Genomic DNA, 15,104 nt, shown 5'->3' with positions numbered 1-15,104 from the left:
CTCTCAATTTCGCTGACCATTCATGGAATCTACAACAAAAAATATTGATAGCAGGGAGGAAAATATCTCAGAATAACTGAGATATTGCTTGTCAAACTGAGTATCATACTGTTACGTCACAAAAGAAGAAAACAGCAAACTTGATGTCGATCAAAACGAAGCTACTAAATGAAATATGACACCGGGACTGTGGGGGTCAAAACTAACAAATCAAAGAAAAACCTTTTAGTGAAGAAGCTTTGAGTTTGATTTTCTTAAAAAAAACACTTCAGCTTTGATAAATAACTGAGGAGCAGGGGTTGATACAAAGCCTATGAATAAGAAAAAAAGCAAAAACTTACCAAGAATTTTGGCATTAGGAATAAGAAGATTGAAAAAATTAAAGCTGGAAGCCAACCTGGAACCTTGGAGGTACGAACTCATAACCTAGTCTGACAGTATTGACTTCCAGCTAAAATAACAACCCATGTCGATTGACAATTTTCTGTGATCCAAGAAATGAAAAGAAAATATGGTTGTTGTACCCGATTCTTTGCCTTTCATCAATCCTTTTCATGCCTCGTGGCAGATAGGGCCTTCACAGAGCTTTTCCACTCCTCTCGATTGGTTGCTGCGGTCCGCACCTCCTCCCAAGACCTCCAACCTGCCTCTTGCCTTTCTTTCTCTACTGTACGTCTCCAAGTGGTTTTGGGTCTTCCCTTTCTCCTTCTACCTTCTGGCGCCCAGCTCACAGCGATATTGCAATCACTATTACGATCTTTCCTAAGAATATGACCAATCATTTTCCATCTACGAGACATCACTTCCGCACTCAGTGGCTTCGTGCCTGCCCATTCCAGTAGCTCTTTGCTGCTGACATGGTCTTGCCATCGGATTCGGAGGATCCTTCGTAGGCACCTATTATGGAATACATTCACTGCTTTATCGTCTCCTTTGTTCATCTTCCATGTCTCAGATCCATAGAGTAACACTGGCACCACTAGAGTTTTGTACAGCTTCAGTTTTGTTTTCCTCATGCAAGATGTTATTAGAGATCCAGATCTTCTTTAGTTTGTTAAAGGCACCTCTGGCTTTTGATAACCTGTTCTTCAAGTCCTTCATAACACCACCCTCTCTACAAACTTTGGCTCCCAAGTACACGAACTATTCTTTGCCTTTAACAGTGCAAAATTCAAATCTCCAAAGATGGACTGGAGATATACGCACGAGAAAGGTAGATTTGTTACCACAGGACTGCAGGCAAAACATCCGTAACAGCACCATGTCTGTACACCAGGGATGTGCGGGGGGAGGGGTCACTGTAATATCAGCCATTACAAAAGCCGCCGTCGACGAAAAGCTATTTCCGTTTTATTTGCTATTCTTGGTGATAATCGAGCCATAATTGTTGCCTGTAAGCAAGTAAGCATGAAATTTTCTAGATGAAACCCCACCTGATATTTAAGTCAAAAAGGCTCTGATGAAATAAACACTCCAATTGTTTCAGTTGGTTGTCACACCATACACCTTTAATTCAATCTTTTTTGGAAAACTAATTGTACAGAAGATAAAGTGAAGGGACATTCAATCATATAAGTTATCACTGCATCAAAGACTGACGCAAACAAACTTTCTTCTACTATGTACAAACCATGTATTTATCATGGGTAAACATGGAGTGCTGAACATGCGAAAGAGCCTGGACCAAGGTCTCCCAGAGCACCGAGGAATACTATCGAACACATTGTTATGCAGCAAGCTTCAAATGGAGTCGCAAGTAGTCCGAGATTGCTTTAGTTCTACTTCTCTAATGTCAACCTCGTTCCCAGGGTCTCTCATCTTCCCGCCCTCCTCACTCCCTCCAGGGGGTGGGAAGATGATAGACCCTGGGAACGAGGTTGCACTCCTGTCTGAAATTGATCCCGAAAATTTGCGCCACACTCTCAACCAATCAGATGCAAACCTGAGACCTCTCACAACTTGGTCTCTTGCATTTTCCCGCGCTTCGGAAATTTGCTCGCTTTAACTTTGAGGTCTCATGGTCTCCTTACACCATTTTCCTCTGTTCTGGTTATTAACACTAACTTGAAAAGTGCACGATTCGCCTATATCACTCGCGTTTATTCTGGCCACGCTGCTTAATCAAAATGATTTATCTACACTGACGCACTAAGTTCTAAGGTTAATGTACACATTAACGCTTTACCATCCTACACTCTTAAGAGTCCAGCTCAGGTGGATTACCCACTTCATGAGTGAGCAAGACAGCAGGCATTTGCCGCAAGTATGTCAAAGACTTTCAAATTCAAACAGAATATAAAGTTTTTACGAAAAATGGGAAAAAGATAAACAAGGACTGAAAAATTAGTTTTATTTTGGTATTAAAAGAGCCGAGAGGGCATCGAAGAACTTTCCACGGTCTTCACTCTTCATTTCGATCACTAGGACGAGAAAAAATAACTGCTGTCAGAAAAATATCGCAAAAGAGCTAAGGCAATGAGAGCGCGCACACTTCATTTCAACAAATAAACGACAATAACAAACAGCAATAACCAAACAAAAAAAAATTATATCTGGTCATTTGGCTATCTGTCATTCCAAGTGTAAGCTCTCCTCTCTATGTTAAGAAAGACCACACAAAAAAACTTATATCTGATCATTCAGCTACTTGTCTTTCCAAGTGCGAGCTCCCCTCTTTCTGTTAAGAAAGACTACACAAAAAAAAAACTTGTATCTGATCATTTAGCTACTTGTCCTTCCAAGTGCAAGCTCCCCTCTCTAAGTTAAGAAAGACAAAACGCAAAGAAATGATCCAATCACATTTTAATTTGGAAAATATTTTTTTCCTCTGAAAAGCACATTCTCACCTGCTGGATCAAAGTGGTCGTGAATTGTTCTAGACTTTGTTTTGCTCGCAGCCATTTCAAAAGCTTTTCCCAAGAAACTGCGAAGAAAAAAGTAAACAGATGAGTAAAATAAACCTGATACAGTCAAACTTTTCCCAGACTACGAGTGGTCCCTTCAAGAAGTCCGCCGCGCGAGTCAAAAGCCAGTGCACTAACATCAAATAGAGGTTTTATTTCATTTACTAGCGCGACGGACTTCGCCAAAGAGGTGGACTGTTCGGAACCCACCCGAGGAACAGAGGAAATTGGCTGCTGTGGAGACAGGTAAGCGCTATGTAAAGAGTATGTGAATGCAACCACTCAGACATGGCAAGGTTTAGAAACTTACTTTTTGCCTGAATCATCAGCGATCGGAGGCACGCCAACTAGGAGGCAAGTCCCTGATCACAAAAGTAAAATTAAAAAAGATCAGAAACACTATTATTTGGCCAGTGAAACCCTTTGTATGAAATAAATAGTGGAAAAATGATTGGCTACAAATTTCTCAAGTCGATACCACCACCAAAGTTATTGGGCACTTTCGGGTTGGAATCATCGTTTGAATCTAAACAGAGCAGTTTTTCATTGAGTGTTGAAAAATCAAAACCAAAGTAATCATCGCGACCAATCAGAGCAAGGGTTAACTTTATCGTCAGCCAATCAGAACTCAAAATAAAAACAGGCAAACTGCCTCAACCGCGGGAAAACGCGGGTGACCAAATGGCGATTGATTGACTGGTGAGACTGATGGTGCGAGTCATCAAGGCCAATAGGGAGATTTAGCACCGCGTTTACGAGAAACGGCAAACAGCAGCTTGTCCTTTCACGTTTCACGTAAAATAGCGTGAGCCTTGCTGTTTAGCTCCTCGTGAGTTCACGTCATGGTGGATTTGAAGGCGCTCTTGTATGAATTACAAGGAATAGTTTTAGTGTCCTTTTTCCGGCAATTAACTTCTACTCTGTGAGAAAAAAAGTGAAAATCTTACGTACACGGCAAACGCAAAACAGGTCACTTTCACGTAAAAACGGCAAAGCGCAACCGGCAAACGTGAAAAAATGGCGGAAAAAAACAAGGTCACGTGGTCACTCTTACCGTTCACCTTTCACTTAAACGCAATGCTAAAGCTCTCTAATGACTGAGCAACGAAAAGCACAACCAAAGCAGTCCCAGACTTCTTTCGTTCCTAAATTGTAATTTTTTGCGGTAGTTAACATTCGCTATTCCCACCTTTCTCTGTGTCCAAGGGAGCTGCTAAAACGAAAGGCAGAGCTGCTGCTTTCTTGTTTTTAGACTTCATCAGACAAAAGACAAAATTATAAAAAAAAAAACAACTAAAATTTAGGCGACAACATTTCGTTACGCCACAAATACCAGCGAACATATGAAAATAAGGGCGCTACATTAAGACAGAGGACTAGTTTGACGTACAATTTCGTAATAGTGGAAGGGTTCGTCTCGTGTTTAGGATATGGTGTACATCAAATGCAATGATCATAACTTGGAAAACTGTGATCTCTTCAGGAAATTAGTATAAATCTACTGGCGTTTTATCTATAATTTTGAAACTTGTTTGGTACCAATATTCTTACGACAGGATTGTAAGTTATTACGCAATATGAAGTACCTAAATTTACTTTGCATGAAATATTTCCTAGCTTATTTAGTGCTTTCAGAATCAAATTTCCCCCACCACGACCAATTTCCTGGATCCACCACTATACTATGCGTCGAAAGACATACCATCACAACATAGGCGTTGAGGATAAACCGAGCTAAGGCCCCTAGGACGGCTGGCTTACTGAACAAGTTCAGGTCCGGTATACCCTAAAAACAAAAGCAAATAATTTTATTTCATTGTGATGATATGAGTGAAATTAAGTAGACCGCAAGTTCCTCTTACAAATATCTGCAAGCGTACAATGTACACTTTTGCTTCCGGACCAGTCACTATTTTTCGCCTGAGGGGGGGGGGGGGGGGGGGGGCGGCGGATGATATTTTAAGGGTGGGTCACATAATTTTCAAGGGGACGGAGGGGGAGTAGTCGTTTCGAAAGAGTTTAAAGGGGGGACTCTAGAAAATTGAAAGCCAGTGAAGGGGAATCATTATTATCGGGTTAATTTTATCGTGACACCGCCCACCTTCCCTCAGCGAGATAATGACCGGTCCCTGTAACACTACGGATGACTTACCTCTCTGAGATGTGAATATAGAAAGTGACCTGCACACATTACTTGATGCATGTCGATCAATGATCGAACTTGCTCCACGACAGCAATCAACTAGAAATAGAAATAAGAAAATAACAGAGATCAGCTGCCACAGGCACGCCTCCCCAGGTCCCACCGGTTCTGCGTGCAGAACCTTGTGACAACTGATGAACAAAAACTCATCTATGCTGCATAACAACGAGTGAACTATTGATAAAGATATGACTGAACAGTCTTAGATCACTCTCAAAAGATTTTTCCGATAAAAACTGTGCTTACTTGCTTCTTGCCCAACTTGATGCCCTCTTGAAGTTTTTCAGTATTAGATCTAAGCAATTAAAAAACACAAGAAACATTAACTGAACGTTTTTACGAGATACAATGAATATATGAAGATCATATATTTTGAACTGCGGTATTAGATACGTATGATGCACGATCCTCGCAGTAGATAGCGCTATCTACTGCGAGGATCGTGCATCATACGTATCTAATACCGCAGTTCAAAATATATGATCTTCATATATTCATTGTATCTCATTTATCACTTTCACGGGTTTATTACGAATCAACTTAACGGCCTGCTCCCAGTTGGCTTGTTAGCTCAATAGTGGTAGAGCGCTGCACTAGTATCGCAGAGGTCAGTGGTTCGAGTCCCGTACAGGCTTGATTTTTTTCAGGTCTGATTTTCGCTATTACTTAAATAGCGTTATCTACTGCGAGGATCGTGCATCATACTTAACGTTTTTACCTTGGTCTGTAAAAGAGCAAACCCCTCATTGCAGTTGATTTGATAACAACAACCATTGCCAATAGTTAATCAAAAGGGGAAAATTCCCTTTCGAAGTAAAAAGCTGGTTTAAAAATACACGTGACTCAAACGGTGAATAGACAACGAGTACAAGTACTTTTGAAACACTTTGATCCCCATAACGGGTTTTATAAGTAAGGCCTAAAAACACCTGAGACTTACAATAAGAATTACTGTAAGACTTACAGCAAGAAGGCGAATTCTTAAAAGAAAGTCGTTAGACTGTGGCTCCTCAATCAAAGTCAACTACAACATAAAGGAAGAGAGGGACAGCAGGGGTTTCATTAAGGGCCAGGCACCTGGCAAATTGACCAGTTGTGAAGACGGTTTTGCCCACCTGATTTGACGGTCTGGAGGAAAGTTTATCTTATAAAGAAGTTCAGTTCAAAGAGGTTTGCCCGCCTGTGAAAACCAGTTGCCCTCCTGCAGAAAACGTTAATGAAACCCCTGCCGGGACAAATGAACCTCTGTCAACAGAAAGGGTTGGTAAATATGTAACAAGCACCCATAATACACAGGCAAAATGTAGAACAACTTTTGTGGTCAACGCACTGTGATAAAAACTATTCTCCTCTCGTACCTGGACAAAGCATCTAGCGCCTCTAAGAAGTGGTCCCATTTGCTCATGCCATCCGTGTCCTGTAGGAATAGACTCATCAGCGACTTATTTGTACAATTTTCGGCCTGACCAGCGAACGACGGACTGATTGACAGAGGTTATTGTATGTGAACTTACCGGAGCCTCCAAAAGAGCATTAACGGCATAAACAACATCGCTTGCGCAAAGCTATGAAAACAGCAAAGTAGTTGAACACTATAGTCAGCAGTGCATGAAGAGGGCGTGGTAAGGGAGGGTTCTAGGGTAGATTTAATTAAGCCCTTCTTGGCTAAAAAATAAATGATTACTTTCCATGCCACGACTTTCCAAGCCTGGAAAAGGATCATGTGGCGTTCCAGGGTTTTCATAACCTGTACGAGCCCTGCAGTAAAGTGCTGGTCTAGGTCACCCCTTCAAGAGAGTTATATTCACCTACGCCCGTTCCTGTGTAAAACATTAAAAATATATATATATATATTTCCGACGATTGAGCGAAAAAGCAGTCTTCCCCTTGGGGAGAAAGAAAAACAAAGAGCAAAACAAAGAAGTGAACAATTTAACGGGTGGTTATATTAAAAGAAAGGATTTCCCTTCCAAATATCTTTTTTTCCAGTTTACTTTGGCATTGTGTTCTTATTCTTAACCCGTTATACCCCAAGAATGACCAGCATCTAATTTCTCCCTACAGAAATACTGCTAACTCTTTCATTAAGATCATGAAAATAAAGGAAATCATCGCCAACCCAAGACGCTTTGATTGTTCAACAAATTCTTCTTGACAATAGCAAAGAAAATATACGGAGAAGAGTATGGAGAAAATGGATACTGATGTTAAAGTGTAAGAGTTAAGTAATGTAGGGGAAATTTTACCATTACCTTATTTTTGAAGCCATACTGAACGTGGAATGTTCCGTAAGACATTTCATCCAGCCTTGATATAGAAAGCAAACAATGCCAGGATCAGTACATGTTAATTCATGCATTTTGAAAAAATTAATCCAAAATTTCCTGACATTTGTCATTTGCAATCTGTTCAAATCTACTTTGCCCTTAGTAGGGAAAACACTTGTCGAAGGCTTGCACTAAAACCAAGAACATCAGAACACCTGGAACACCTGGAACACCCCAACACCCTGGAACACTAGAACACCCCCGAAACACCGATTTGATGGTGTAAAAAAATAAAATGTAGATGTAATTTGTTTACCCACATAACACGAAAGAGCTTAGAAGCAGGCGCTAAATATATAGTTTCTTAATGTTTCTTATCTTATTTCTTTGTGGTATAAATAAATGTTGTTCTTTTTCCAGTGTTCCAGAGTGTTCCAGTGCTCCAGAGTGTTCTGGTGTTCCAGAGTGTTCCGGTGTTCCAGAGTGTTCCGGTGTTCCTGATTTTAGTACATGCCCTTGTCAAACCTTTGACGCCTGAGAGTTACTAACACCTAAACCTCCTCACAGTATCATCCCTGAGTCAAACATTAAAATCACAAGAATGAAGAAAGAAGTAAAGAAGCTCTTGATTGTCCTGCAAATTCTTCTTGACAGCACCTTAGGTAATGTATAGAGAAGAGTATAGAGATTATGCATACTGATGCTACGGTGTAAAGTGTCAATGTAGTTTTGACTTCATAACCCTTTTCCGTTGATTGACATTGTTCCTGAGCACTGAGATTCTGAGCAGAACTCAATACTTGACTTACCCAAATTTGTCAGCAGATGTTTCAACCCATCCTTTTAAGTTGTTCCTCAAATCAAAATCCATGCTGTAAAATTTTTGCTTACTTTGAACAAGAGGGATTCTGGAACAATAAAAATCAATCAACTGAATGAAATTCAAAAGCAACAAAGTTGACAACTGTGTCAGATATTGTCAAACTGTATGACATCTCCCTTAGTTTTTGGTGGGTTATCTTTAAAGGGTAAAGAATAAGAAAACAATGGTTTCCACAAGTTTTGCAAAATTTTCATTCATTACCATATTGAATTTTAATGAGGTTTTGTTTTCAATATGGTTTTGTTTTCAATATGGTTTCCACAATTTAAAACTTATAAATAAAAAATTTAATGTACATACATTGCAAGATAGAATTTCCCAAATTAATTGCTAGTAATTATGGTGCAAAGTACGTATTTCAAGTTCTACAGACACTAAAGAACTTTGCAAGTCTATGAAATGAGTCTAAGATGAACCATTCTGTGGAATTTTTTTTTTTGGCATATTGTGTGCACGGATGTTACAGGGATCCCACTGGCATCCCATGTGAGTTTATTGTTCTGTTGATTCCTGTCCTATTCCTCCTTCCTCTACAAAAACAAAAACTACAAATGTCCCAATTTTTTCTGAAAACAGTGGAAAAGAAAAGTCACCTTGAGGACATCCACTGCTACAGAAGATCTATATTAATGAATTTATTTTTGCAATTATAACACTGCCAAGTTTCCTACCTAGCCTAGCCATTTTTGTGAAATAAACCCAAAACTGCCTTGGAGTTAACCTTAAGCTGCGTGCTCTCATTAGACAAATGTAAATTTAATCAAGATAATGAAATTTTCAACCTTACCCCATATCAGCAAGAAATTCATTAAGTTTCTTTTTTCCCTTCATCGTCCACACCCTGAACCTGCAGGCTGTATAGCGAGAGTTACAGATGCTGTCAAATAGAGACCAATGTCTGTATAATGACAGTCGCAGTCTAATTTATTATGTTAAAGGAAAAACAACATTGATGACTTCTGAATGGGAAAACCTGCTATCAAATGAGTAATTCTTTTTTCCAGAGAAGTTTTAGACAAGTATGTCTCTACCTTTTATACTTCAACTTTATGTGCTTCACCCAGGTTTCCCCTACTAATTTCTGAACGTATCATTAATGTAGAATATCCCCAGTGCAATTCAGCCCTTCTACAGGTTTAGCAGTGGTACAAGGTATTAACAATGGATTACTTAAACAAGATCTACAAGCAAAATGACAAAAGACCACAGCCCAGTTGTTCATAGGCTGATTAGCACTAACCCTAGGTTAAATTCTAATCCAGATTTCTTAAACGCGAAGGCACACTATATAAGGAAGTCTTCCCTGGGAATACCTTGGCTCATTTGTCACTCACCATTGACATATGCGGGTCAAATTTAAATCCCAGTAGACGAACAAAAGGAGCTAATGAGATATCTATTGTTTACTTCCACCAGCATGGTGGCAAGAGGTAACGTGCGAACCACCTACTTCAATCTCAAATTTACCGCCACAAATAAAGACAGTTTCCATTGGAGAAATGAAATACAAATCTCAAAACTTCTTGTATTGTGATGAAGACATAAAACAATTTTGAGGAATGCGCCTGCTGTTCACTGTTTTGGCGTAGCTGTAGCTCAAGCTGACTTGACTCTAAGAGTTCTACATCAAACAACGGTTGATTGACAAATGGTCCAGTGGGACCTAAGGCTCCTTTTATAGCGCACCTTCATGTTCAAGCCAGCTTTGAACAGATCAGCCCACATATTTGCCTGTAAGCATGCCAACTTAACTAGCTAGAAGATTTGGAAATATCAACAAAGTTGAAATGGTAAATTGGCCACCGTAATGATTACAAAAGCTGACGTTTCGAGCGTTAGCCCTTCGTCGGAGCGAATAGAGGAATTGTGGGTTGTGTGTGCTTTTAAAGGCAGAAAATGGAGCTACGTTATTGGTGGGTGCATGGCAACGAGAAAAACATGAATAAATTAGTGGAATGAAAAGCGTTCATTGATCCCTGTGGGATTGAGACTGCCGGTTTGAAAGATGAGCTTTTGTTCAAGATTTTTACGGCTTTCCGTGCCACCTAAGTGCAAGGAAAGACCCCAGATTGCCATATGTTGCTTAGAATGATTAGGTAAATTAAAATGTCTAGCGACTGGTTTAGATGTGTCCTTGTTATTCCTTTCCACGTCTCGAAGGTGTTCTCAGAATCGGTCACCTAGTCTTCTGCCCGTTTCGCCGATGTATATCTTTTTGCAATAAGTGCAAGTTATGCAATAGATTACATTAGCGGAGGTGCACGTGAAGTGATCGGTGATCTTAATGGATCGTTTAGGTCCCGATATTTTCTCAGTGTTGAGAATGAAAGGACACGTTTTGCATCGCGCACGAGCGCATTTAAAAGTGCCTGGTTGCTCATTAGTCTGAAAAGAACTTCTGACCAAAAAATTGCTAGAAGATTACTGACTAACTTGAGAAGTTACAGGATAAATGAAATTCATTTCACTTATTGAAAAGGATACTCAGTATCAAAGACGATCTTCATGCAGTTCACAGAAGAACCATTTTCATCTGTTCCATGATTATGCCTCATCACATGTTCATGGAGATTTTGAGCATCAGTTACATACTTGTCACTGTAAAAAAATAAAAAATTTACTAAACACTTCAAGGATTGTGTTTTCTAAATAAGTCCAGAAAGAAATCTGGAATTGCCTTTGATTTGCATTCTCATACTTGGTGATTGGGTGTTTGAAAACTTGCAGGTTGTTCTCATTTTCAGGCCGTAACCACTAAAATTTTCTTCCTGCAATACCTTAAATATTACAAATGAATAAAGACTGATAGTTTCGAAAGAAACTGGTTGGGGCTGCGTCAGTGGGAGTAATGAAATAATTTGGATATATCAACAAAGTTGAAATGGTAAACTGACCACCGTAATGATTACAAAAGCAACGTTTCTAGCGTTAGCCCTTCGTCGGAGCTCTGACGAAGGGCTAACGCTCGAAATGTCAGCTTTTGTAATTGTTACGGTGGCCAATTTACCATTTCAACTTTGTTGATATATCCTCTTATTACAGCCATAAATTGCCTGTAATTCTTGAAAATCCAGCAGGTAAAAGGATTGCTTTATCAGTTTAAACATTAATTTGACCTGTCATGCTTAACAAAAGGGAAACAATGCCTGTGGCACCACTGTTAGAGTAAAAGCTCCAACCAAAGAACACAATTTATTGGTAGTAGCAAGAAGTTCACAACCTGGACATACAGTATACACTAATGATACAGCATTGACCATCTTACCTATCAATTTTTTCGTATAGATATTGATGAGTCAGTCCAATCGCTGCCCACCATAGCAAGTCATTACTGTCTTTACTCATCTTCCAAGCCAATTCATACATGACCAAGGATGCCTGAAAAAAAAAAAAAAAAATACAAGGAGAGAATATTAAAAAATTGCTGCTGTAAGGCTGAATAATTTTTGCCGATAAACTTCAATGTTAACTCTAAAGGAATAGAGGTGTGTGAAGTTATTGATAGCGTTAGATATTGTTCTGATGCTAAGGGCAAGATCATAAGCAAATTCAGGGATCTGAAAGGAAAGAAAAGCTTCAAAAAAATGCTCTTGGTCTATCATGTCTGTCCTCTGAGCATTGTAGGAAGTTGTGGAAAACAGAGAGTCAGTCCTTAGCTCAACAACCAGACAAGGAATCTGATTGAACCATTGAGGTGTCCTACATACACCAGGAAGATTATCAATAAATAACTTTTTATCAAATACTCACTGAACTTCCATGGAAGGCATAGGCATAATACTGATAAAGAATCTCTTGTCTGTGGAAGTAAAAGATAATTAAAAATTAATTACATTTTTAACTGTGACACATTCTTATTGTTTCCTTTATCTCAGCAGAGAAAAAATTTACCTGTTTCTGATGAGGCAAGTAAGAAAAACACACAGAAGGAAAGTCAATCATAATCATGATCAGATAAAATAATAACCTGTTTTGGTGCCATTGTCTTTTTGACATTCGCTTTGAAACTGGAGAGTCCTTAAAAACCAAAAATAAGCACACAGAAGTTATTTTGCAGTCAGTGACTTCTATAAACTAATTTGAAAAAATACATCTAATATGTGACAAAACTTTACTAAGTCATTTAAATGGAACAGCTTTTTAATAACTTGGTCTTGAAGCCATTGACAGCAGTGAGCATCATAAGATGAAATTACCCCCTCTCCTGTTCTTCTTCTTTTGGAGAAGGGTTCTGATTCATCACTATCTGAGTCTCCAAATTCATCCTGCAAAATCATTAATAACAATCACACCATAAGAATAGACCAGTTTTCCTATGTTAGAAACCAAAGGAACCAAACTATGTTATATTTAAACATTACTGACACACTTCTACTGAGATCAAAGTCCATACTATAAGATACAGACCAGGTTTTTTCCACTCTGCTTTATGGCCAGAGCACAAAGCATGCAGGCGATAAACCTGAGCAGAAAATGAGGTTGTGTAATTAGCAGTATGGACCAAGAAATCAGTGTTGGCATTATATTATATGCACTACAAACTTAAACAAACTTTTGAATAAAGCAGGCCATACAGTGACATAAGGTCTCCCAAACTGACCAGTCATAATGTTCTATTCTATTAATTGAGATATATAATAGAAGTAGTTATCACCTCTGAGTCAGCATAAATGTCATCAAAGTCAGGGACTGTGAGGTGTTCCCCTTCCTTCATTAGTAACTTAACCTGATCCTGGTTATAAATGTTGTCCAAATCAATGGGCCTATGACTTAAATATAAGAAGGAAAGTAAAATTGGACATTTCTCAAATTGTACTCTGTTCAAGATACTGCAGCACTCTTGATTACCTGTCAGCAATGAAGAACATGACATCTTCCTCTGGTTCCAGCATCTCCAGAATGTTCAAATTTGCACCGCAGTTTATCAAAAATATATGCTTCAACTGGAAATTTAAAAAAAAAAACTAATCAAAACCAATTTCCAAAATCAATGGGCTTAGAAAAACTGGCAGTTCACACCAAGTCCTACAGTTGTTAAATGGTCACCCAAGGGGAATGGCGGGATGGCTACTTGAAACAGGTTCCACAGAAAAGGGCTACCTTTATGCCATAATTAACAACTTTATGTTCAAAATCTCCCTGAAAGAATCTACATGGAGAAACATTGATCAAAATTAACTTCTTAGTTTTAGGTTCCACTTTACGTGACCATTCGATACAGGTGGAAAACAATACAAACTGGCGGTTAGGACTTAGCAGAGGGTGACCACAACTGCTTAATATAATAGAGGTGACAGCTTTATATGGTCCTGCTTAATCAAGGTTCAACTGTGTGCACATTAAGTTGCTTATTTCTAAGTCAAGTGGTTACAGAAAGGGTCATTTTCATAATTTCTTTTATTCTTAAATTTTATTTCTGGTTATGTGTAGTGGTGCAGATAAGTAAATAAACAAATAAATACTATATCAATACTATCCACTTGTACAAAAAGATAATTCATTAGCAAAGCTGCATTTCTTTTTGTTGTTTACCTGTTCAAAGTGTTCATGATAAGCTCTCACCAGATCCTCTTTGCCACTAACAGGGACAATAGTGTACTGGACATTATCACATTTAAACAGCCACTATCAAAAAGCAAACAACAGAAATAGAGAATGAACTGAGTAACATCACAGCAATTTTCAAATTTATCTATTTTCAAGAGTTAACTTATAATTGAAATTGTAGAGATTTTAAAACGTTGATTGCAATAGGAACAAGCGAGATTTCCGTATAACCCCATAACAATCAAAAACAAAGCCGTAGTCCCAAAGGAAATCCGTTGTTTTGCCTCTGTTTTCTTTTATCCAAGAATCGTATGCATAACGGAGTATGGGGTTATACGGAAATCTTGCCTAGGAACATATTTTGAAAGAGAGTAAAGGGGGGGAACAAACCGAGTACAGGATTAGACAGGAATCCGCGCGCATGTTTCAGACGTCGTCCTCACCACTTACCTACAATTTACTTGGTGTAAGGCTACTCATACTTACTAGTTTCTTCATTTATACAAATGTACACACATAGAAGTGATGGGTGATAGTGATCGAATGGGTCAAATTATTGTGGTAAAATCATAATTACACTCCGAAATGGGACAGACAACCCGTGAGGAAAGTCCTGACAACTAACGCTAGTTCTCTTTGCCAGAAAGCTTTTAGGTAGGAACATACCGAGAAAAAGCGGTTTGTGTTTACATTTACGAAGCAATAGTACGGTGCATCTGATTCGAATTAGCTGTTTTCAGTTGCTTTCTAAGATAAAATTGTGATATCTCACCTGAAGAATCTTACAAGCACATAGGGAATCTAAATCCATAGATACAAGAACCAAAACACGCTGGAAAAACAATTGTCATGCACGTCAGCCATATTGAATTTTGTTCACACCGAATTTCGAGGGTTTAAAATGAAAAGCAACCTCAAAGACTTACTTTATTGATAATAACATCGTATACTTCTTCCTTGGGTTTCTCCACGAACATTTTTCCCTCCTAAATAACTAAGAAATCAACATCTGAGCTTAAAATCTGACCAGAGACGAAACATGAAAGGATCATTCGAATTTTAATTTTAGGCGGGAAGCCGCGGAGACTTCATTTAGTTCCAGCTCTCGCTCTGCTTACTGCAAACGCGTCGCCTCCTGACAGAATAGTAACTGCTTGATGAGTGGCGTTGAAAAAAACCGCTAAACAAGTTCAACGATTGTTTTTTTTTTTTCTTTTTTCTAACTAATTGAAAAAAATGCCAAATATTCAATTACTGTTTTCCACTCTGTTTTCAATCTTTCATGACAAGGTGTTCCCACG

At 38.8% G+C, this 15,104-nt stretch overlaps 1 protein-coding gene across 1 annotated transcript; it reads right to left on the bottom strand.

Annotated features, from left to right (window-relative positions):
* Positions 1 to 1,477: 1,477 nt before the first annotated feature.
* On the bottom strand, positions 1,478 to 14,968 carry LOC111335431 (cell division control protein 45 homolog). The gene is made up of 22 exons (XM_088744160.1): positions 14,730 to 14,968; positions 14,576 to 14,635; positions 13,789 to 13,881; positions 13,105 to 13,199; positions 12,911 to 13,025; positions 12,453 to 12,521; positions 12,224 to 12,273; positions 12,007 to 12,055; positions 11,522 to 11,634; positions 10,741 to 10,854; positions 9,044 to 9,175; positions 8,183 to 8,281; positions 7,359 to 7,413; positions 6,621 to 6,671; positions 6,465 to 6,523; positions 5,353 to 5,401; positions 5,056 to 5,145; positions 4,606 to 4,689; positions 4,093 to 4,156; positions 3,214 to 3,265; positions 2,847 to 2,923; positions 1,478 to 2,420 (listed from the first exon to the last, which is right to left on the bottom strand). Exons 1-22 carry the CDS (start codon positions 14,778 to 14,780, stop codon positions 2,350 to 2,352), a joined length of 1,692 nt encoding a protein of 563 aa, XP_088600286.1. The 5' UTR covers positions 14,781 to 14,968; the 3' UTR covers positions 1,478 to 2,349.
* Positions 14,969 to 15,104: the final 136 nt, after the last annotated feature.

Source organism: Stylophora pistillata, chromosome 13 (genome assembly GCF_964205215.1).
Source record: "Stylophora pistillata chromosome 13, jaStyPist1.2, whole genome shotgun sequence".
Classification (NCBI taxonomy): domain Eukaryota; kingdom Metazoa; phylum Cnidaria; class Anthozoa; order Scleractinia; family Pocilloporidae; genus Stylophora; species Stylophora pistillata.
Note: the sequence above shows the minus strand (reverse complement) of the source record. Positions and strands in the feature narration are given on the sequence as shown.

Excerpts from the sequence above, each read along its gene's own strand:
- LOC111335431 (XM_088744160.1), bottom strand. The coding sequence starts at position 14,780 with ATGTTCGTGGAGAAACCCAAGGAAGAAGTATACGATGTTATTATCAAT. Across the intron at positions 7,414-8,182 it reads ACATCTGCTGACAAATTTGG|GCTGGATGAAATGTCTTACG; the intron begins GTAAGTCAAGTA and ends TTCTATATCAAG. Across the intron at positions 6,524-6,620 it reads ATGCTCTTTTGGAGGCTCCG|GACACGGATGGCATGAGCAA; the intron begins GTAAGTTCACAT and ends CTATTCCTACAG.